This window comes from Bos javanicus, chromosome 16 (genome assembly GCF_032452875.1).
Source record: "Bos javanicus breed banteng chromosome 16, ARS-OSU_banteng_1.0, whole genome shotgun sequence".
NCBI lineage: Eukaryota > Metazoa > Chordata > Mammalia > Artiodactyla > Bovidae > Bos > Bos javanicus.
In genome coordinates this window covers 71,252,348-71,276,764 of record NC_083883.1, presented here as the reverse complement: position 1 = coordinate 71,276,764, position 24,417 = coordinate 71,252,348, and the positions used below count along the sequence as shown (strand labels likewise).

Genomic DNA, 24,417 nt, shown 5'->3' with positions numbered 1-24,417 from the left:
ATGCCGGATGCCAGGTTGCGCCTAGTGCTGGGACAGGCGCCCGAGGTGGGGACTTTAAAAAGGATGCGGTAGGGGCAGAGCGTACCAAGTCCCGGATCGCGCTGGAAATGGTCTCAACAGTGTCCCCATTCCAGGGTGGGGCAGGCGTTGATGATCTTTTAATAGATGACTCAGCCCCATCCCGCTTGGACTTTCTCTTCCGAGGCTGAAATATGTAGAAGTGGTTTTGCTTGTCTCCTAGGGATAATGCAGGTTTTTAAAAAAAATGTTAAATTGATGTACTATTTGACTTATATAATAGAGGATATTTCTTCCCTTCCTTCTGGGTTGCACAGAGGCAGATAAACCCTTGGGAAGTATGTCAGTGGTAGGGCCACCATCCTAGGACCTCTGTAACTGGTTGTGTCTTTTCGCCTCTGAATTTTTCGTGGCTTTCCGTAGGAGACATGAGAAATTCTGCTGAGGGTGTCTTGTGTGAGTTGTCTTGAGGGCACATTTGAAAGTTGTGAGGCTCCTTTACATGGACTAATTGATACAGTTTTTAGGACCCACTTTGTTCATGTTTGATTGCTCGAGTTTTAAAGTTTGCATCTTCCTCCTTGAAATAAGAGTAATAAAATTAAATATTAATATTAAATACAAATTAGTATTAAATTTACATATTTATGTAACGTATTATATGTAGTATGAATGTATGTGTGTGTTAGGCATATGTACACATCACCCAGTTAAATCCTAATTTTAATGAAGAGGAAACTATGGTTCAAGAAAGTGTCATAGCTGGCCCAGCTTCACATTGCAAGGAAGTAGCATATCTGGGGTATGAGGTCAATTCTGTTTAAGTTGTGAAAAAAAATGTTTAAGAATTAACTTCATCATTAATTGTTAAAAAAAAGAGAGGTACAGATAGTTATATTACAGTATACGTTTGGGGGATGTAGTACTCTTGGGTGATAGATCAGGAAGTGGGCCTTGAAAAGAACCTTAGAGGTTAAATAGATTTAGATCCGCAGAGTTTGGGGCATGGGAGTGGCATGTGCTTTTTGGAGTTGGTGCACAGTTCAGACAAGTGTAAGAGGATAGGATGGGCAAATTTGTGTAAATTGTAGTAAGACCAGGCCTGGTTATTGCAGAGGGTTGTACCAAGAATACAGAGAAAATTGTTACTCTGTGTTTGCAAGTAAGGTTGTTATATAGGTGGAGTGTTAGTTTCAGCTTAAGAAAAAATTTCAAGATTAAGGGTGCTCTTACTATAGCCCCCTTGAAAGCTTCTTTTGGCCCTTCAGAAACCTAGACTTGGTTTCCTAATATAGTTTGTGAAATTAGAACAATTTTCAACATACTTAATGCCCTAACTCTAATGTTCCCCTCAGAGCACCCTGTTCATCTCCTATTGTAACACTTATCACAGTTATAATATATTGTATTAATGTGTTTGCTTGTCTGTGTCTCTCAGATTCAGAGCAGGTCACTATCATTGATGTTTATTTCCGTTTGTATCTCCCAAGGCATTGTGGGGCACGGAGTGCCTAAAATTATTGTTTTCCTCTGTGTTTTAGGTAGCACATTTACTGAATGTTTAGTTTCAGGTACTATGAGCTCTGAGGGTTACCAGGCAGCATAAAGTGTGGACCTTCTTTTCAACGATACTCCCAGTAGAAGATGGTTTACTGTACTTGAAGTATAGTGCAAGGTAGAAAGTGTTAAATGCTATAAAAGACTATAGGAAAGAGCTATGGGGTTTCACAATACAGAGTTTCTGGCTCAAGGGATCAGGGAACATGTGCCAATTAAGATAGGTGGTGAGAGATGGGAAGAATCTAAATGGGTGGGAGAAGTGGAAAGGGCACTGCAGGTAGAAGGAATATGTGAATGTGTGTAGAACTTGAATAAGAAACTGAATATGATTATTACTTGTAGTCTTACTTTACAAAAGGGATGGTTAATCTAGTTGAGATCTTAAATATCTTTTTTAAAGTGGTAAACTAACATATGACAACATCAATTAGAAGATAAAGTAGCACATTGCCGGTCTAACCAGATCCATGTAATATGCATATTAGTTATTGCTGTGGTTATTTAACTGGAAATTGCTTACACTTGTCTTTTTTTCTCCTTGTAAATATTTGTGTCCTCATTTATTGCTTATGGTACAGATATTGTTTTCTAATTTTAAAGATTGAGGATTAATAAAGAGATATACTTTAAAAAGCTTCACAGTATAAAATATAAGTAAATTATTTGTTATTTTTTGAGACTTAAAGAGAAAAACATCTTACCTCAGGAGAATTAATCAGGTAAGTAGTGCTCCCCTGACAGAACTTTGTGAGATAAAAATGTCCCTTTATGTTTCCTATTACTGACTGACTTATATTTTTAGGGAACAATCTCTATATTCTTGATTCTTGCAAGGTTCTTTATGTAAGAATAGAATCATTGGAATTACCACTGTTAAGTTTTGGTTGGCATAAGAGCTGTTTCATGTTCTTAAATCTCCTTTATACTTTTTTTTCCCCCAGTTCTCTGGAAGCTGGCAGGCTTAGATAACCTTATGACCAGTTACAAGCTTGCTAACGGATTTCCTAGTTAAATCCTATGTTGCTCGTTAATTTTCATCTTGAATAAGTACTTCTGTTCAGCATTAGAAAGTTCTTTTGTAGATTTCCATTGATTGTTTAGTTAAAGGAGACATAGGTGTAAAAGAATCATTCACATAGTATTTTTGGTTGTTTCATCATGCTAAAGTTTACAAAATTTGTATAAGGTAATATAGATTTCTTAACAGTATTAAGTAAATAGTAATTCTTGCCTGTATTCTTTCATGAATATGGAAAGAAAATCTTGTTTCTATTTTTAAAAGACGATACTGCCTTATGACTTTCTTTCTATTGAGGCATAATTTATATACAGTAAGATTCACCAATTTTAAGTGTACAGTTTGGCGAGTTTTGACACGTGTCTGTAGTTGTGTAACCACCACCACGACGGTCATCACTGCAGGAGTTCCCTCATGCTCCTTTGCAGTCAGTTCCCTCTCCCCACCCCCTGTCCCTGGGCAGCCGCCGGTCAGCTTTCTGTTGTACTGTGCTTTTTTGTGGAGGAGGGATCTGGCTTCTTTAACTCAGCAGGCTTATTTGAGATTCATCTATATTGTGTATTTTTATTCTCCTTTATTGCTGGCCAGTATTCCCTTGTGGGCTTCTCTGTTGGGTCAGTGGTAGAGAATTCAGCTGCAGTGCAGGAGAGCAGGAGACGTGGATTTGATCCCTGGGTTGGGAAGATTCTTTAGAGGAGGGCATGACAACTCATTCCGGTATTCTTGCCTGGAGAATCCCATGGACAGAGGAGCCTGGTGGTCTATAGTCCGTACATAGGATCCAAAGAGTTGGACCTGACTGAAGCGATTGAGCATGCACGCACATCCCCTTGTATGGTTATACTACAGTTAATCCATCCGCATTTGGGTTGATGGACATTTGAGTTGTTTCCAGTTTTTGGCTCTTTTAAATACAGCTACTGTGAACATTTATATACAAGTCTCAATGAATGTGGGCTTTTATTTCTCTTGATAGCACACGGCCTTATTATACCTTTATACTAAGCTGAAATCCGATAGTCTTAGTCCTCTTTCTTTCTCAAAATTGTTTTGGCTATTCTAGATTGTTTGCATTTTTAGAAAAACTTTGGAATCAGCTTATTAAACTGCAAACATGCCTACTCAGATTTTGATTGGAGTTACATTGAGAATGTGGGGCTTTCCTGGTGGCTGGCGGCTCAGTTGTAAAGAAATCATTTGCAATGCAAGAGCCAAAGGCTATACAGGTTTGATCCCTGGGTCAGTAAGAGCCCCTGGAGGAGGGCTTAGCAACCAACTCCAGTATTCTTGCCTGGAGAATCCCTTGGACCAAGGAGCCTGGAGGGCTACAGTCCGTAAGGTCCCAAAGAGTTGGACACAACTGAAGCGATTGAGCACGCGTGCACGCACATTGATTGTAGATCAGTTTTAGAATTGATGTCTTTAAATAATATTGAATCTTCTAATCCATGAGCACAAATTTTCCATTTATTTAGCTCTTTTATTTGAGCAATATTTTCCAGTTTTTAGTGTGCAGGTCTTGCACATAATTTGGGTTTGTTTTCAAACTATCAGAATACATAAGTCTATTTTACATAGCTAACATTTGTTGAGTATTAATAGCACACACTTCTGCGGTGCTTAGTGTGAGTCAAGCTCTGTTCTGAGCACGTTATATAAATTAGCACATTTTTTATAGCAGTGCAGTGAGTAGGTGCCATTATTATTCTCACATTCTCACGTGAGGAAATTGAAGCACCTAAATGTTAAATAACTTGCCGAGGCTCACGAAACAAACAAGTGGTAGAGTTTAGATTTGAACCCTGGTAGTCTGTCAGAGTGCTTTTAATCCCAGTGCGATGCTGAGTTCCTAAGCACACTTTATTAGAGGCTGTGGGTATACTGTAGTTTACTAAAGTGATAGATGCAAATATGAATAGAAGTACTCAGCTTGACTTGAATCTGAAAATTGCCTCTTCCAAAGCTTCAAATTCAAGCACGATTTATATTGCTTGGAGGAAACCTGTTTTCAGCTCCTGACCACATTGTTGTATGGGCTGCTTGTGCTTGGAAAGATAATTATCTGTAGTCTCCTAAGTGTGCTGGTACACTGAGTTTTTCTTGTGTGTGTGTGCACATGTGTGTGTGCTGTGCTGTATCTGACTCTCTGCGATTCTGTGGGCTGTAGCCAACCAGGCTCCTCTGTCCATGGGATTTTCCAGGCAAGAATATTGGAGTGGATTGCCATTTCCTCCTCCAGATCTGCCCAACCCAGGGATTGAACACGCATCTACGTCTCCTGTGTCTCCTGCATTGGCAGGCGAATTCTTTACCACTGGGAAGCATGCTTCCTTGCCTGTCTGTTAGATGTGGCCTTCTCAGTCTGGAATGCGCTTCCATTTTTCCCTGGCAATTGCTGCTAGTCTCAAGTGACCTCTCCTGCCCTGTGTTCTAGAGAAAGCCTTTCTTAAATGGAGAACTCTGTGTATTGTATTAGGTTGGTGCAAAAGTATTTATGGTTTGCGTTGTTGAACTTTGCTGTTTGATATTGGAATACATTCTTAGATAAATGTGGTTATGTGACACATCATTTGAATGACCTTTCTTGCTTTATGTTTTCTTGTTAATGACTTAGTGAAAGTGAAGTTAGTCGCTCAGTCGTGTTTAGTTCTTTGTGACCCCACGGTCTATAGACCACCAGGCTCCTCTGTCCATGGGATTTTCCAGGCAAGATTACTGGAGTGGATTGCAATTCCTTTCTCCAGGGGATCTTTCTGACCCAGGGATCCAACCCAGGTCTTCTGCATTGCAGGCAGATTCTCTACTGTCTGAGCTAGCTGTTTATTTTATATTTATTTTAGACTAGGGAAATGATGTTAGACAAAAAGCACATTCTAATAATTTTCTCATTTGAGTTCAAAGTCGGTAATAAAGCAGCGGAGACAACTCACAACATCAACAACACATTTGGCCTAGGAACTGTTAATGAACATACAGTGCAGTGGTGATTCAAGAAATTTTGCAAAGGAGATGAGAGCTTTGGAGATGAGGAGCATAGTGCCCAGCCATCAGAAGTTGACAATGACTAATTGACCGCAATCATCGAAGCTGATCCTCTACGACTACACGAGAAGTTGCTGAAGAACTCAACATTGACCATTCTATGATTGTTTGGCATTTTAAGCAAATTGCAAAGGTGAAAAAACTCAATAAGTGGGTGCCTCAAGAGCTGACCAAAAATTAAAAAAAATAGTCATTTTGAAGTGTTGTCTTTGCTTATTCTGTGAAATAACAATGAACCATTTCTCAATTGGATTGTGACGTGCAATGAAAAGTGTATTTTATACGACAGCTGGTAGTGACCAGCTCAGTGGTTGGACTGGGGAGAAGCTCCAAAGCACTTCTCAAAGCCAAATTTGCACCAGAAAAAGGGTCATAGTCACTGATTTGTGGTCTGCTGCCACTCTGATCCACTACAGCTTTCTGAATCCCTGCCAAACCATTACGTCTGAGAAGTATGCTCAGCAGATCGATGAGATGTACCAAAAACTGCAGCGCCGGCAACCAGCATTAGTCAACAGCATGGGCCCAATTCTTCTCCACGACAGTGACCAACTGCATGTCACAAACCAACACTTCAAAAGTTGAATGATTTGGACTACGAAGGTTTGCTTCATCCTCCACATTCACCTGACCTCTTGCCAAACAACTACCACTTCAAACATCTTGACAACTTTTTACAGGGAAAACGCTTTCACAACCAGTAGGAGGCAGAAAATGCTTTCCAAGAGTTCATTGAATCTCGAAGCACAGATTTTTATGCTAAGGAAATAAACTTATTTCTCACTGGCAGAAATTTGTTGATTGCAGTGGTTCCTATTTTAATTAACAAAGATGTGTTTGAGCCTGGTTACAATGATTTAAGGTTCACCATCAGAAACTACAAGTACTTTTTCACCAACCTAATATATCCTTCCGTTAAAGCCTTTACCTTATTGTACTTGTTTGCTTCCTCTGAGTGAGGGCAAACTGTCTTTCTAACCTATTTTTAGTGCCTAACACAGCCTGGATATAGTAGGGACTTTAGAGAAGGCTGGAAAGAGGCAGTGTTTTCCTTTCTGTTATCTTTTAAATTAACATACAGTATAATTGATATTTTGTTGTGTAATTTTATGAATCTTTACACATGAATGGATTCACATATCCTTTGTCATGATCAGGAAGCAGAACAGTTCCCATCAGCCTCAAAATCTCCCTCTGCTTTCCTTGTTTTACACTCTTCTCCCACTTCTTAGTCCGTAGCAGCTACTGTTCTGCTCTCTTCTTCTATACTTCTGTCCTTTTGAGGGCATTTTATAAAGAGAATCATCCTCTTTTGTCTAGTTTTTTCAGTGGGTTTGTTTTATTGTTGACTTTTGATAGTTCTTTTTTGAATGTAAGTTTTTTGTCAGATATGTAGTTTGCAAGTGTTTCCTCCCAGTATGTAGCATATCTTTTCATTCTCTTTAACAATGTCTTTCACAAAGTAAAAATTTTTAATTTTGGTGAAGTCTAAGTTATCATATTTTTCTTTTATGGAGGAAAAATGGGCTTTTAGTGCTGTATCTAATAAAATCTCTTTGTTGACACCAGGTTTTAAAAAATATAAACCATTCCTGTTTTCATCTTGTTTATTGACGACTTATATGCTCAGATATTAACATTTTAATATTAAAGATTTTTACATTAACTCTTTTTTTGGCCTCACCCCAGGGTTTGCAGATATTAGTTCCCTGACTAGGGATTGAACCTGCACCCCCTGTGTTCAAAATGTGGAGTCCTAGCCACTAGACCTCCAGGAACTCAGTACATTAACTTTAACATTAAGAATTTTTACTTTCTTTGAATTTTGATTGGAAAATAGTTGTTTCCCTGCTGTCTCAGTGGTAAAGAATCCACCTGCCAATGCAGGAGATCGAACCCAGGTTCTGTCCCTGGGTTGGGAAGATCCCCTGTAGAAGATAATGGCAACTCACTCCAATATTCTTGTCTGGGAAATCCCTCGGACAGAGGAGCCTGGTGGACTATAGTCCATGGGATGGCAAAAGAGTTGGGTACACCTTCACAACTAAAAAACAGCAATAGTATTATAATAATTGGTAGAATTTGAAGTGAGAAAAGCAACTTTAGCAAAACATGTATTGAGTATACCAAGGTAACTTGCTGCTATAACTTTTATTTTTGCCGCAAAGACTTTTTTTTTTGGATGTGGACCAATTTTTAGTGTTTATTGACTTTGTTACATTTTTGCTTCTGTTTTATGTTTTGGTGTTTTGTCTGTGAAGCATGTGGTATCTTAGCTCCCAGGACCAGATATCACATTCTCATTCGCTGCATTGGAAGGCAAAGTCTTAACCACTGGACTGCCAAGGAAGTCCCTATGTTAACTAACATTACGGATTTTTATTTTCCTTGAACTTTGATTGGAAAGTAGTTTACCTTAGAGTAGTGCTATAATAATTGAGAGAATTTGAAGTGAGAAAAGTAACTTTAGCAAGTGTTTATTGAGTATACAAAAGTAACTTGTTGTTAGTTTCTTTATTCTCCTATAGATTTTTGGATTTTAATAATGTAGAAAATATTTCTTACTTTCAACATATTACTATCATAAGAAATTACTAGAAAGTTGAATGTCTAAAATTTTCCCCATTGACTTATCTATCTTAATGGGACTTCTCTCTTTTCAGAGTACTAAAAAAAAATATTGTAAAATATCCAATTATGGTTTGTGCAGGTGCTGTCTCTTGGGTCCTGACTACCTGGCTGGCAAGTGATTAACCAACCCAGGTATCCTTGCCAACCAGTGACACCTGCAGCTCTGCAGGGAAAAGAGGGGGAGGAGCTGAGATGCAGGTGATGGAGGGGAAGGGGGAGGGGGGTTGAGTTTGGTAGGGGATGCTTGCCTGTGTGAGCTGGGCGCTTTGAGGTCGCTGTTCCTCTTGCCAGAGTGTGTGTGTGTGTGTGTGTGTGTGTGTATGAAATGCAGTTTAAAGATGTCAGTATGTTTCCATGAAGGTGGATTTTGTGAAAGTCAAATGTCTGAAAGTCAGGATTGCGTGCATTACACAGATGGATGTTCCGTTTGGTTTGCCTAATCACCACGATGGGAAATGTTCAGTATAGTGTAGCCTTACATTTCTGTATACCTTATTTTTTCTCTTCTACATTTGGAAAGTCATATCTTTGAGAAATAAAATGTGTGGGGCATGTCTCTGTTTTTCATTGAGTTTGATTATTTGTGTCATGACAGTTTTTTAAACAATATGTTACTTTTGTTAATATTTTATCTTCTTACCTCTGTTTCTGCCCTGAACTAGCAGCTGAATACTGATAGTGAAGTGGCCGTCAGGAGACCTGATTATTATAAATTGCTCATAAAAGTAGCTTTTTAAAATTCCTGTTTAAATTTGTGGTATAAATTATGATTATATGACTATAAATCATATTATGATTCTGTTTGTTTCCAAAGGGACTTATTTTGTGATCATTTTTGGTAGGAACTATAACGGTTAGATTGAATAAATATTGTAGTTTTGTTTTCCAGTAGCTATCTCTTAATCTTATGAAGATGACAATTCTTTTGTGTATTCAAGTTAAGAGATTGATTTTAAATCATTATCATGATAATTAGATAAGAGTGCTTTTGACTTTGACTATTGAGGAAACTAGTCACTAAGTCGTGTCCGACTCTTGTGACCCATGGACTGTAGCCTGAAAGGCTCCTCTGGCCCTAGGATTTTCCAGACAAGAATACTGGAGTAGGTTGCCATTTCCTTCTCCAGGGAATCTTCCCAACCCAGGAATAGAACCGGGGTCTTCTTCACTTCATGCAGATTCTTTACCAGCTGAGCTCCCGGGAAGTATCCTTAAGGAAACTAGGTAATAACTTGGTAAGAAGTAGATAAAAGAAGTTAGCACTGGGAAGAATTTAGAGGACCTAAATGCAGAGTACATCATGAGAAACGCTGGGCTGGAGGAAGCACAAGCTGGAATCAAGATTGCCGGGAGAAATATCAATAACCTCAGATATGCAGATGACACCACCCTTATGGCAGAAAGTGAAGAGGAACTAAAAAGTCTCCTGATGAAAGTGAAAGAGGAGAGTGAAAAAGTTGGCTTAAAGCTCAACATTCAGAAAATGAAGATCATGGCATCCGGTCCCATCACTTCATGGGAAATAGATGGGGAAACAGTGGAAATAGTGTCAGACTTTATTTTTTTGGGCTCCAGGGTCACTGCAGATGGTGATTGCAGCCATGAAATTAAAAGACGCTTACTCCTTGGAAGGAAAGTTATGACCAACCTAGATAGCATATTAAAAAGCAGAGACATTACTTTGCCAACAAAGGTCCATCTAGTCAAGGCTATGGTTTTTCCTGTGGTCATGTATGGATGTGAGAGTTGGACTGTGAAGAAAGCTGAGCGCCAAAGAATTGATGCTTTTGAACTGTGGTGTTGGAGAAGACTCTTGAGAGACCCTTGGACTGCAAGGAGATCCAACCAGTCCATCCTAAGGGCGATCAGTCCTGGGTGTTCATTGGAAGGACTGATGCTAAAGCTGAAACTCCAATACTTTGGCCACCTCATGCGAAGAGTTGACTCACTGGAAAAGACTCTGATGCTGGGAGGGATTGAGGGCAGGAGGAGAAGGGGACGACAGAGAATGAGATGGCTGGATGGCATCACCAACTTGATGGACATGACTTTGAGTGAACTCCAGGAGTTGGTGATGGACAGGGATGCCTGGCGTGCTGCAATTCATGGGGTTGCAAAGAGTTGGACTGGCATTAGGGCTGTTACTTGGAATTTTAATCTCTAGGAGGGTCAATTTAGTTATGTCCTGGAAAGAGCACTTTGTTTAGAACCAGAGGGTTGTGAGACCTGGTCCTGTGTATTACTGATGAATCTGATTAGTGCTAATATGTTCCCCTGGGCCTTGGTTATCTCATCTTAGCAGGCAAGATTGTTGTGTTGATTAAATGTAATAAAATATTTAATTTCTTAGCATAGTAAGAGATAGTTAACCTTTACTGTGAGTCCCTGTTTCCCTAAATTCAGAACTTGCTGTTGGCATTAATTGAGGCAAATGGACTACAAATGTTGCAGTAGCATTTCCCAGTTGTGTTCCAAATTTTATCAGTAATAGGTGTTGCATAAATAGTTGGGTGAAGAAATGACCTTGGGAAATACTATTTGTTTTTCCTTCGGAAATTTACCAGGTATAATAATGTTGAGAGGCCTTGAGGCCTTGAGAAATTCTGCTGTAAAAAAAAATTTTTTTTTTAAACAAAAGTAAACTGAATTGATCATTAAGCCCTTTAAAATAGGTGATTTAAAGAATATTTGTATTCCATGCAGCACAGTTTATCAAGCACTGCTTTAGATAATAATTTTCAAGATGACTTGGTGATAGAATTCTCTATAGCAAAAGGGTCTTCATGATATCTATAGTACTTACTGAGCTGGTGATAGTCTATGCTTGCCATGGAAATTTATGAACTTTAAATGAAAAGAATCACTGCTTTAAATTCTAACTTTTCTGGAATTGTATAACAAAATATTGAAATTCACCCAGAAAAAAAAATTACTGAATGCTAGCAACCTACATCAGGGTGAATTTACAGTATTTTTAAAAATATAATTTTGGTTATTTATTTTTGGCCATGCTGGGTCTTTGTTGCTGTGAGCAGGCTTTTTCTAGCCCTGGTGAGTGGGGGCTACTCTGTTGCAGTGCACAGGTTTCTTGTTGCAACGGCTTCTCTTTTTTTTGAGCACAGGCTCTAGGCATGAGGGCTTCAGTAGTTGCAGCATGCCAGCTCAGTAGTTGAGGCTCTTGGGCTCTAGAGCACTCGGCTCAGTATTGTGGTGCGTGGGCTTAGTTGCTCCCTGGTATGTGGAATCTTCTGGGATCAGGGATCGAACCCATGTCCCTGGCATTGGCACGCGATTCTTACCGCTGTACCATCAGGGAAGTCCCTGAATTTACAGTATTTTTGTTTTGGAATTGACTACTTATTAAGATAATTGTTAACACAATGTTAAAAGTTATAGAAATCTTCTGGATTTGAGGGTTCAATTTTGTTCATTTTCAGTATGATCATATTTTTTCCCTCAGATTTCTGATATTTTTATTTATTTATTTTTGTCAGTTTTGTAGTCCTGCTGAAGAGAATTACATAGTTAGAAAGAGTTACCCTTAAAGGACATTTGGGCTCAATTCATGCTATTCCATGAGGGGATTTCCCTGATAGCTCAGCCAATTAAGAATCTTCCTGCAGTGCAGGAGACCTGGGTTCGATTTCTGGGTTGGGAAGATTCTCTGGAGAAGGGAACGTGAACCCACTCCAGTATTCTCACCTGGAGAATCCCATGGACAGAGAAGACTGGAGACTGGCAGGCTACAGTCCATGGGGTCTCAAGAGTCGGAGACGACTGAGCGACTAAACCACCACCACCATGTCATTCCAACCCATTGTGGTTTTTGGTTTTCATTTCAGAGGACAGATTATTAACTCATTTAAGTGAGTTTGCACACATGGGAATACTGAATCCTTATAGTGGGGTACCAAGTGGTTGAACTTGGTAATGTATTTAGCAAGTGATTATATTTTTCTAATGTTATTAAGAATCAGACCCAGTGTATTCACTGTTATGCTACTCTACCTATTAACAGAGTAGGCACTGATATTTGTTGAATGAATAAGAGTAAATAAAACCTAATGGTGAAGGATGTTCTGGAGTTAAGTAAAGTTATTGCAGAAAATACTGCAGGTAAATTGAAGGATACAGTAGAGCAGGATCTAATGCCTGATGATCAGAGGGTGGAGCTGATGTAATAATAATAGAAATAAAGTGCACAGTAAGTGTAATGCTTTTGAGTCATCCCCAAGCCCACCCCCCCACCCCCATCTGTAGAAAAATTGTCTTTAACAAAACCGGTCCTTGGTGCCAAAAAGGTTGGGGACCTTTGCAATAGACTACGGTGGAAAGAGTACTGAATCAAGAATCAGAAAATCCGAGTTCTAATTCCATATCTGAAGGTGAAAAGCCATGTGACCTTATACAAGTTTCTGGACCTTGTTTCCTTGTGGGGTAAAAGGGGGACTCATAATAACCACTTCTGCATAATTCACAGGTTGTTGAGGGAATAAAATGAAAGATTGATATAAAATGCTGTGCAAATGTAAATGTATGAAGTCAAGGTTTTTTTTTTTTTCCCCTCCCACTTGCCTAGTACAGTCAGTGCCTTGAACAGTATTAACACAGATTCAGACTTTGTCTCTTAATACTGAAAAGTTGAAGGTAGAAGGAGGAAGGAAAACCTACAAAAGAGAAGCAAAAGAACCAGCAAGGAAAAAGAATCAAGCAAGTATAGCTCTCTACTTGCCAGACATGCTTTTCACTAAGCTTTTTTATGCTGTTTGGGAAGAGGATAGAATGCTCAGGAAGTAACTTTTGACCTAATTTTCTCAACTCTTGCCTCTTCATATGAGAAGTATGTGAGGATGAGGAGAAGTTCTTTTTGAGAGCTTAAAATTAAAGATCTCCACTTAGTTTGAGTACTTAAGTTTTGCCTTTCTATAATAACTATGAATGACTTGCCATGAAAACATTGGAGGTGCAGCCATTCTTAACTTGTTGCTTAGCAACTACCTTCTGCCACCAGACTGTAAGCTTTGGGAGGTGTGAAGGCAGGGACTTTCTTTTGCTTGCTATCATAGCCACATAGCAGAAATCCATGAGCCAACAAAGGGTGTGGATGAGGAGTCATAATCAGGTTGGTTCTTTCTTTCTTTTTTTTAAATTTTTATTTATTTATTTGGCTGCCCCAGGTCTTGGTTGAGACATGTGGGTCTTTTAGTTGCGGCATGTGGGATCTAGTTCCCTTGATCAGGGATTAAACTTGGCCCCTTGCATTGGGTGTGAGGAGTCTTAGCCACTGGGCCACAAGGGAAGTCCCAGATTGATCATTTCTTTCCTTTTTTAAACCAACTGTACAAAAAACTTATTTTTTTCTGTGCTGGGTCCTCGTTGCTGCGTGGGCTTTTCTCTAGTTGTAGAGAGTAGGGTCTGCTGTCCAGGCGCGGTGTACAGGCTTCTCACTGCGGCGGCTTCTCCTGTGGAGCGTGGGGTCTAGAGTGCGGGCTCCGTGGTTGTGGCGCACGGGCTTAGCTGCTCTGTGGCATGTGGGACCTTCTCGGATCAGGGACTGAACCCGTGTGTCCGGCATTGGCAGGCGGATTCTTCACCACTGAGCCACCAGGGAAGCCCCAGATTGGTTATTTCTGACGAAACTGTTTTTAAATTGTGGTTGTTGTTAGGGAATGGCTAATATATTTTTGATGATGCAGTACACATATATTTGATTTCCAGGAACAGCTTACCTGAGGAGAATCTAAAATGTGATATTTCTACTACATACACCAAGCAGGAAAATAATTTCTTTTGTCCCAGAAAGATCATCTGCATGTGTTAAAGTATTGTTTAGAATAGTAAGGTACATAAATCTTATTGCCAGTGATCATATGTTGATTTATTTTTGGTGGGTCGATATTAGTGGATTGATTATCTAACTTCTCTTTAGCACATTTTATAAAAATATGTTCTTATATTTTTAGGAAGCAAATTTATATTTATAGGAGGTAAAGTTAAATCATTTAGTTATGTGAAACACCATGCTTTTGGAAAGGTGGACATTTTTTAGGGGGTGGAATTTGAAATTAATAGTTAAACTCCAGTTTTTGAATAATATGTTGTTGTTAGTTACCTGTTCTAACCTCTTACTGTAGATCTGTGTTGTTTAATATGGTAGCCATTAGTCATATGTGGCTACTTTTATTTTAATTTAAATTAATTTAAATGAAATAAAATTACCGTTCTTCAGTTGCCGTAGCCATATTTCCAGCGCTTAGGAGCCACATGTGCATGTGGCCAGGGGCTACTGTGTTGAACAGTGGCAATAGGGGATATTTCCTTCCATCATCAGAGAAAGTACTGTTGGAGAGCATTATTCTCAATTAATGAAAATGGCTAAGAGATTTCACCAAATTTTATATCCTGAGAGTTGGAGAGTAGAGTGGCAAGAAATTGGAAACCTTTTCTTTCGGAATTGTTGTGTGGGATCGTTCAAGGTACTTAAATTCCCTAGTAAGAGAAAGATAACTTTTAAATCATGGAGTTTTTGTGTCTCCATATTCGCTGTCTACTACAGCCGGCCAGAGAGTATTACCCTCCTTCCATAGAGCCCCTCAAGCCCGTGAGTGGAGGAACTGCAATTTGAACCCAGGTTTCTGTGGCTTCAGCATACTTCTTGTTTTGGACCTTAGGAGTAGTGTGCTGTTGAATTGATCATAATCTGCAGTTATAGTATTGTCACCTGTCATCAAAGACTTTTCTTCCTCTCATCTGCAGGCGCTGTTTTAATATGTTTGATCTATTTTTTTGTTTCTTCAGAATACATATTGTAGCATCAAGTTTATGACTTTTATATTTGCATAGAGGGTATGGCACCCCACTCCAGTACTCTTGCCTGGAAAATCCCATGGACAGAGGAGCCTGGTGGGCTACAGTCCATGGGGTTGCGAAGAGTCGGACACGACTGAGCGACTTCACTTTCACTTTTCACTTTCATGCATTGGAGAAGGAAATGGCAACTCACTCCAGTGCTTTTGCCTGGAGAATCCCAGGGACTGCGGAGCCTGGTGGGCTTCCATCTATGGGGTCACACAGAGTTGGACATGATTGATGCGACTTAGCAGCAGCAGCAGCAGCAGCAGCAGCAGAGGATATTATGTATCTAATATGAGATTTTCCCTGCATCACTCTGCAATGCATTTGATGATTTAAGCACCCAGCCTGCTTTTTGTACACTTTGTGAGGAATTCTTTGTACGTAGTGGTAGACTTTTTGGCTTTTGTCATTAGAGAAGTCTGAAAGAATTCAACCCCACCCTCCATGCTCAGGCAATAATGATAGGGTTATTTGTCCGTGAGTGATGTGTATACATTTTTTTTTTAACAGGTTACTTTTGTTTCTTTATTAAGCTAATTGTAGATTTATATATGGGTGTAAGAAATAATACAGAGAAAAAGAAAAATAAAAAAGAAGAAATAATACAGAGCTGTCCCTTTGTATGCTTTGCTGAGGTGCAGCTGCCTTTTTATGCTTCTGATTTATATGTAGCCTGGGAAGGGAGATAGATGAGCTGTTAGAATTGTCGAGTAAGAATAAAAGGATGAGGCATTCTCTTGTGAGTGTAATAGTACATGAACATTAGCATGTGGACTTTATTTTAGTTGCCTTTTTGTTTTCATTTTTTAGTATGTGTTTCAAATGATTTCTTTCAGCAAATTGAATTTTTCATACAAATACTGTTGAAAGTAATCATGCAAGTGTAAAGTAGATTTGATAATGATTAGATATTTCTGTGTTCTCTTTGTTTTAGGTTGTTTCACGAAGAAATCCAGAGGATGTCCAGGAGGTAACATGTTTATCCATATGAAAATTTTATTTTATGCATTTTGACAAAAATTTAATTAAATGCTTCATTGAGGAAGCAGTTATTTGTATGTCAGTCTTTGTATGTTTGGAAATTGTCTTCAATTCACTGAACAGTAACTGAAGTATCTCATTTCAGACCTATTAAGTAAATGTTAAGTTTCAGTAGGTATTAAGGTATATAAATAAAAATTTCAGGAATTATAGTGCTATTTAATAATGTGATAACTTTTCTGATAATTGCCACTCATAAGATTTCAGTACTAGTTAAGGGCCCCTGTTGATTTGAAAATTATGATGCCTGTGTGGTAAAGAAAAAAAAATAAAAAAGAGACTATTTGGTAACTTGTATTAATTTTAAAGAGCGTAATAAATTATGGGTTTCTCTGTGCTTCCAGTTTTTTTATTGGCATAGAATTGCTTTACAGTGTTGTGTTAGTCTCTGCTGTACAACAGAGTGAATCAGCTGTTCGTATACATACATCCCTTCCCTCCTGAACCTCCTTCTCTACTTCCATTTTTATATTGACTTGGCGTGTTGACATCCTGGAAAATTGCTTCTTTTTAGAATTTTGTATGTAGTTCTTTTGCAGACTAATTCCCTCTTTTTAAAATGATACCAGCTTGTTATAGTTTTGCTTAGAACTGTAGACTTCTCTATTTGTAATTACTTTGTCCTTGTTATATACCTTTAGGAATCCTAACTGAGGAGTTAACGTCTTTTAACATTTTTAAGTTTACTTTCATTTTGGTGCTTGTTTATAGTAGGACTAGAAGGATATGTATAGTCTATATATTTTTTCTTCCTATTAAAGTGTTTAAAACAGATGTTGTAATTTGTTAAGTCTTTATTCTGCAAGACTTTTTTTCCTAATTGCATTTTAATGTCTTCGTGTGGGCTATGTATTATCTCTTTAACCACAAGCCCCACTTACTCCTTACCAAACATACCTGTCTTGATTCATAGATTTAAATTGATTGGTTCTGGTTGGTTTGAACATGTTTCGATAATATTTTAACTTTTATGTATTACTGCTTCTTGCTATATCTAATCTGGTACTTGTTTTTGTCCTGTTGTTAAAAAGAGTAAAAAAAAAAGTTTGATAAAAGACACATTTTAAAAAGATTCCATACTGTTTTCCTTAGGAGTTTTAACCTCACTCCCTGCCCCCCTGATAGCCAGGAAGAAAATATTGTTATTTTGGAAGACTATATTTATATATATCTATATCCTTTCAAAATGGCATTGAGAATAACTTGTACCTTTGATTAAGAGAGTACTCTTCCTATTTAAGTGTCAGTTCATTAGTATGAACTATTCCTTAGAATTCTGTTAATTCTGTTGAATTAATAGTCAATACCAAAAAAAAGAAAAGTCAATACCAGGCTTTTCTGCTTCTGAAAACTTACATCTGTTAGAATTGAAAATGGGTTGTTTCCTTTGAATACATTGTCTGATTGCTGTGCTGTAGTTTGTAGCTTGATGTTCCCCTTTTCCAGGGAGAATCCTGAGCCAACCTATCCATGAACATACTCTCTGCCATTTCCTTAATCCTTTTTGGGGGAAAACTCTTTTATAATAACAACTGTTGGTGAACCATTCATCAGAAACTCTTGTAAGTGTGCTTTAGTTAGATGATTGCATGGTCCTTTGTTAAAAATGTTATAAAATCTTAAAAAGAATGTCTTCTGTCTAGCTGATTTCTTGAAGGATAGAATAACCTTGAAGTTATAACAACATTTTTTAGCTTCCCATGTGTTATTTCATTTAAACATTGAAATTCTTACTTAGGAAAGGAATTTACTACGTAGAATTTGTTTCCGTTTCTTTTCTTCTCACTTTCTTTCTCTGTTAACTGATTCACTTAGAATTTACTTATGTTTCACCAGAGCTGTTGAAGATCAGTAGATGTACTATTTGTCTAATCAAATATAAGACTAATAATAAGCTATGCTTAGAAGATTGGGGAGATTTAGCTCTTTTTCTCACTCACACACACACACCTTGGCACATGCTACCAGATAGTTATGTTTTCTTTCTAAGTAGGCCAGAATACTTGCATAGAGTCAGTAATTTAAAATTATCCAGGATGGTTTTCCTTTTTATCTTTAAACATTCCCTCTAAATTTTCATTTAGTAAGAGCAGCACAGGTCACTCTGGAGGGGGGACAGCAACAGTTAATGTGACCTTTTGTCCAGTAGGTTCTCTAGAGCACACACACTTGTAGGATGTAAAGAAGTAACCTGTAGCTCTGTGTCTGTCTATTTCACTGGGGAAATCTGGGAAAGGAGAACCAAAATAGAACTTTCTGTGTATCAGAAGTCTCTCACTGTTAAGTCATTTCATAAATAAAACAGTTTTAGAAAAACTATTTGAGCACATTCAGAAATGTGTCGGGAAAGAAAAGGCTCTTTAAAGGGGGAGGAAAGAAAATTCATAAGCAGGTAGTATGATGGTGACATTGTAGGAAAATTTGATCCAGCAAGTTTTAAATATTATTTGAGAGTAAAAAGGAGAAAGTTAATTGAGTGGTTTTGTAAAAGATCTAAAGTTTTTTTGGTATTGTTAAGAGAAATTATCTGTATAGAAAGCATTCATTTTATTTAAAAAAAATCTAAGGAAATGTTTTTAATGAAAATTAAGCTTTTCTTTGTAGTCTGTTATGGTTGTCACTGAATTTTTAATCTAGGAATATTTAATTGAGAAATTTTATGCAGAGGTAACTTTAATGAATAGGATATTTCTACAGAGTTGATTTCAGTAGAGTAAAAAGTGTTATTATAATTTTTTTTTCCTAATAGGAAACAATTGATTATTAGAGGAAATATTTTGTTTGCAATTTGGCTGCTTTGTATAGTCCAGTTATAGACGTCGATACTCGCTGATACAGTGGAGGTGTGCTTTTGTTCACTTTTCCATTTTGAAGATCTTTAGAAATGTCCAAGCTTAAAAGGAGTGAGAAGAAAAGGAGGCAGTGGCTTGTGACATTTGGAGATGCTTTGGTTTCCTGCATTTTTTGAGGGTTTTTATTTGCTCTTGGGCATTTCACTTCTATAGTGTTGAGAATATGTGAGTGAATATGTGAATGAATAAATTAGGACATAATGAAGAAACACAGGTTTCCTAATTTTTGCTCTGAAAGACTATCTGCTGGTTTGTATGCCATGGTATTATTATCATTATTGTGATTAAATTATTAACTTTTGGCCCTTAAGTTACCCTGACTTTATTTGACAATGACCCTAACTGGAATACAAATTTTATCTACAGATTTGTTTCCATGAGCTGTGGTCTTTTGAAAAGCTCTCATGTCTAATTTATAATAGCTTTAAGGATTGTGCTTCCCTTAGGTAAGATTATTGTCAGAAGCCCACCACTCGTTTTGCCCTTAAGCTGTTGGCAGATGTGGTACCACCATAATTTGATCTCTTTAAAAAATATGAAATAGCACTGTGTTCCCATGACCAGAATTATGTTAGTGTATCAAGATTAGAAAATGCAGGGAAGCAAAATATGAAAATAAAAAAATCATGTAATCTCAGTGTCCTGAGGCCTTTTACTTTTCAAGTGTTGGTTTGACTCTCTCAGTTCCATTTACTCTCTCTTCTGCTGGAACTGTGGATGCTCTACTCTCTGCATTTGTCTTGTTCGTTTCCATTTCATATGAAACCTGTTCTTCCAGGTGTCCTGTCTCCTGGCACAGCTGAGCTGCTTCAATACTGACTTTGTCCTTGGTTTCCTCTTCTTTTACTTCTGGCTGACCCCCAACATTCAGCCGTTTGGACTCCTCATCTTGTAACAAGTGCTGAGAAATCTTTTCTGAGTTATTTCCACCTCTCTTCTCATGACTCCCCAGCTACTACATCTTGTTTGGTTCTTGCTCTTGAATTCCCGAGCTGTCTATTGGATATCTTCAGTTAGACTTAGCCTCACATGCACCTAAATAAAATATATCTAAAATTGAGCTTCATTCTTATCTCATCACAGCTTTTTTCTCCTTGGCTCTTGACCTTTGGGAATATAGCACCACCATTTATCCAGTTGTAAAAGCCAAAATTTTAGTAGTTACATTTGGCCTTTCCTTCTCCTTTTAAAGTACTTCATTCCTGATCACTTCTGTCTCCCTCTCTTTTGTTTTTTCTGGCCATTACTTCCTCGGTGTGCTCACCTAAGTCGACACTATGTAGGTGCTCCTTCCACAACACCCTCGGGCTGCCCCTTTCAGCATTTATCATGCCGTCTTGTGATACAGTTACTGTGTTGGCTTATTCTTCTTAATTTGACAGAGAACTCTTTAAAGGAGGGACTGTGTTTCTTATTTCTTCGTCCTTTGTGCCAACACAGTGCCTAGCATAAAGTATGCTCATGAAAATATTTGCTTTGTTGACTATTTTTGTTGTTGAGTAAATGAATAAAAAGGGCTTCCCAGGTGGCTCAGTGGTAAAGGATCTGCCTGCCAGTGCAGGAGACGCAGGAGATGTGGGTTTGATCCCTGGGTCGGGAAGATCCCCTGGAGGAGGAAATGGTAATCCACTCCAGTATTATTGCCTGAAAAACTCCATGGGCCGAGGAGCCTGGCAGGCTACAGTCCATGGGGTCACAAAGAGCTGGACACAACTGAGTGACTGAGCACACACACATGCAAATGAATAAAAGAAAAGATCAGGAGTAAGCAGTTTGTTTAAATTAATTCATATTGTCTGACTAGTCTCCTAGGATTAAAAACAAGTCTCTTATATGAAAAACAGCACATTTAGTAATCATAATAGAATTTTTGATAGCATGACAGAATTTTGCGAAGAATTTCTTATATCACATTTAGTAATCATAATGGAAGTTTTGATAGCATGACAATTTTGCAAAGAATTTCTTATATACAGTGAGTGGATTTTTTGACAGGTCTCTTAAATCACACTTGGTTACCTGTTTGGCCTAATGTTTGCTTATTAGTATTACACTATTGAGTTTGTTAGAAGTTAGGTAATTAGATTTTTCAGAAGTAAAGGGCCCAATGTACTAGATAATGGAATTTAAAACTCAGTTTTACCCTATAGAGACTGAGGTCTGGATCAGTGTTAAGACCATGTTTTAAATTCTTTTTATTAAGTGTTTTTTTTTCCCTTTTGATTTAATCTAAATAAGTTTAGACAATAATTTAAACTAATGAACATAGCTTACTTTTATGTGTTATATAATCTAAATGATTGTTATTTTGTTTTTTGAAATATCCTAATTTTAGTGGTATTCTGATCAGGATTTACCTTGCCTCCAGAAATCTTATTACTATCTTAACTGAGATTTTATGAAATGCAAAAGTTTAGGTTAATTACTTGCTACAAAGCTATTTCTTCTTCAGTATTTTTCAGATTATTTATCCTTTAAAGCAAATGCTGAGTATGTTCTTTATGTTTAAATTTGTTTAAATTATTTTGTGTTTGTAAACATGCTGTTTTTGAGATGAATATGTATTTTGACATCTAACTCATTTCCAGGGCAATTGTAATTAACGTTTGAAGAGGTTAAGTGACATTTTGTGTAGTGCAGACTTTTTTTGTACTAGGTTGGATATTTTTCTAATATGAAGAAAACAGTGCTTGAGGGCAATTGTAATTAACGTTTGAAGAGGTTAAGTGACATTTTGTGTAGTGCAGACCTTTTTTGTACTAGGTTGGATATTTTTCTAATATGAAGAAAACAGTGCTTGCTTAAAATGAAATTTAAAAACCAAAACAGTTGGAGGGAGACTTGCTGCTTTATGTTTTTAAAGTAAATATTATTAGTTGATTTCAGACAGGTAACTGCATTGGTTAGAACACTTTTGTTTGCCTTTGCATGACAGTTTTGAGCACTTGAATGAAAAATTTTTTTCTTGTTCAGATATATGAACCGAAATGGTTTGACTGTGAGATACACATTTAATTTTCTTCTCTCTTTAGATAATCGTATGGAAGAGATATAGTGACTTTAAGAAACTGCACAAAGAACTATGGCAAATTCACAAAAACTTATTTCGACATTCAGAATTGTTTCCTCCATTTGCTAAAGGAATCGTGTTTGGTAAGTGATTATTTTGTAATTGTGATTTTGAAAAGTGATGACTAGCTAATTATGTATATACACTGAACACTAAAACACTGTACCATGAGGTCAGAAGCCCCTTTATGATTGCTATTATGCCACAAGCTCTTGAAGTTGTTTTCTCATGGCTTTTTTTTTTAAGATAGGAGATTCATATTTTATTTCCTCAGTGATATATTTACAGTTGAACATAAATTAAAGGCCTCCTTGCACACCAAAGCCAAGTGTCTTAGGTGCTTCAGTCAAAGAGGTGAGGCCGCTGACTGACGCACGTGAGAAGCAGCCACTCCTTGGCCCCGGTTTTGGGATTTTGCCAGCATCGAGTTCCTCAGTAATTTCTTCAGTATCCTTAGGTGTCAGATTCTCGTAGTAGCTGTCATTTACTTGAACCATTGGTGCGTTTACACAGCCTTCTAAACATTCCACTTCTATAAGAGCGAGTTGTTGTTCAGGTGTAGCCTCCCCAGCCTTTATTCCAGGTTTTTTCCTGAATGGCCTCCAGTGTGCTGTCCAGGTTTCAAAGCATGCAAGGCACAGTAGTATAGGCTTGGATATGATACTTAACAACTGGCTTTGGATGGTACATTGCATAAAAAATTGCTGCTTCATATACTTTCATTGAAGATAATTGCAGAACTTCCTGTAACCTTTTTCATGTAGAGAGGGGCAGCCATGTATTCCGTCTGGGCTAAATCCAGGAGTGGAAGCACAGCTATGGCCTTATGCGCTGCTGCTAGTTTTTTTTTTTTTTTTTAATAGTTGCTTCTATCCTCTTAGAATTTTCTGGTATGAAGTCAAATGGAATGTCTGGGTTATACTCAAGAGTATCTCTGTGCACAAATAAGGCTCCTCCAGCTCCATTTTGCACAGCTGTCTTATGCAGATTCCTTATACATCTTCCCCTCTGGGTGGTGAGGCTAGCTTTGCAGGCTCAAATGCCACAGAGAGGAACACGGCAGGACAGATGTCAGTCCTTTTGGGTCACTTGTTTTTTCATGTTCTTGCTGTGGTTTTGTTAACTCAGAGTGCATTTACTCTTCCCTTTCATGAAAAAAACAGCACCAGAACAACAACTCAAACTCTAACCAATCAAGCAAATAGAAAAACCCTGTAGGAACATAAGGTGACATTGACTTATTCTTGCATAGCTGTCCCTCAGTGTCTATGGGGCACTAGGTCCAGGACCCTCTTTGGGTACCAGAGTCTGTGGATGCTCACGTCCTTTGTCTGGTGTAGTGCAGTCGACCTTCGGTATCTGCAGGTTCCTCATCTATGGTTTCAACCAACTGTGGGTCAGCACCTCATATAAGTAAAATCGTACAGTATTTGTTCTTTTGTGGCTGGCTTATTTCACTTAGCATCATTTCTCAAGATTTATCCACGTGGTAGCATGTATCAGAATTTCCTTCTTATTTCTGAATGTAGTCCATCAGGTGTGTGTACACCGTTTTGTTTATTTTTTCATCCATCAGTGAACGCTTGGATTGCTTTTACCTTTTGGCTGTTAAAAATACTGCTGCTGTATTGGGCTTCACTGGCGGTCCAGGGTTAATACTGCGTTCCAGTGCAGGTTACAGGTTTGATCCCTGGTTGGGAAGCTGGGATCCCACATGCCTTGCAGCCAAAAGACCAAAACATAAAACAAAAACAGTATGGTAAAATCTAGAACAGAAACATGAAACATAATAGAGGAAACTGAGAAAAACATCACAAAAACCACCAAACTAAAATGGTAGAAACAAGAAAAAAAAAATACAGAGCAACCAGAAAATGATAAACAAATGGCAATACTAAGTCTTCAAATGTCAGTAATCCCCCAGATGTAAATGGATTGAATTCACTCAAAAGAAACAGAGTGACCAGAGGGATTAAAAACTGTTTGTTGCCTCTAGGATACTCAGCTCAGCTCTAGAGACAAATAAAGGCTCAATGGGATGGAAGGGATGGGAAGGGATGGAAGATGATACTCCAAGCAGATGTCAGCCAGAAGAAAGCATGTGTTCAGTTCAATTCAGTCGCTCAGTCATGTCCGACTCTTTGCGACCCCATGAACCGCAGCACGCCAGGCCTCCCTGTCATCACCAACTCCCGGAGTCCACCCAAACCCATGTCCATTGAGTCGGTGATGCCATCCAACCAACTCATCCTCTGTCGTCCCCTTCTCCTCCTGCCCTCAGTCTTTCCCAGCATCAGGGTCTTTTCCAATGAGTCAGCTCTTCGCATCAG

General features: G+C 38.1%; 1 protein-coding gene and 1 pseudogene across 5 annotated transcripts in view; one reads left to right on the top strand and one right to left on the bottom strand.

The window, feature by feature from the left end:
* Positions 1-24,417, top strand: part of RPS6KC1 (ribosomal protein S6 kinase C1) — a 203,271-nt gene that overhangs the window by 319 nt on the left and 178,535 nt on the right. For 4 of the 5 annotated variants that reach the window (XM_061383527.1, XM_061383529.1, XM_061383528.1 and 1 more), the window contains exons 2-3: positions 16,059-16,094; positions 22,050-22,170. In XM_061383527.1, coding sequence (XP_061239511.1) covers positions 16,059-16,094; positions 22,050-22,170 — 157 coding nt within the window. Of the gene's footprint in view, positions 1-16,058; positions 16,095-17,611; positions 17,728-22,049; positions 22,171-24,417 lie in introns of all 5 variants that reach the window. The other variant, XM_061383530.1, reaches the window with a different exon arrangement.
* LOC133228260 (NADH dehydrogenase [ubiquinone] flavoprotein 2, mitochondrial-like) lies at positions 22,165-23,461 on the bottom strand (annotated as a pseudogene).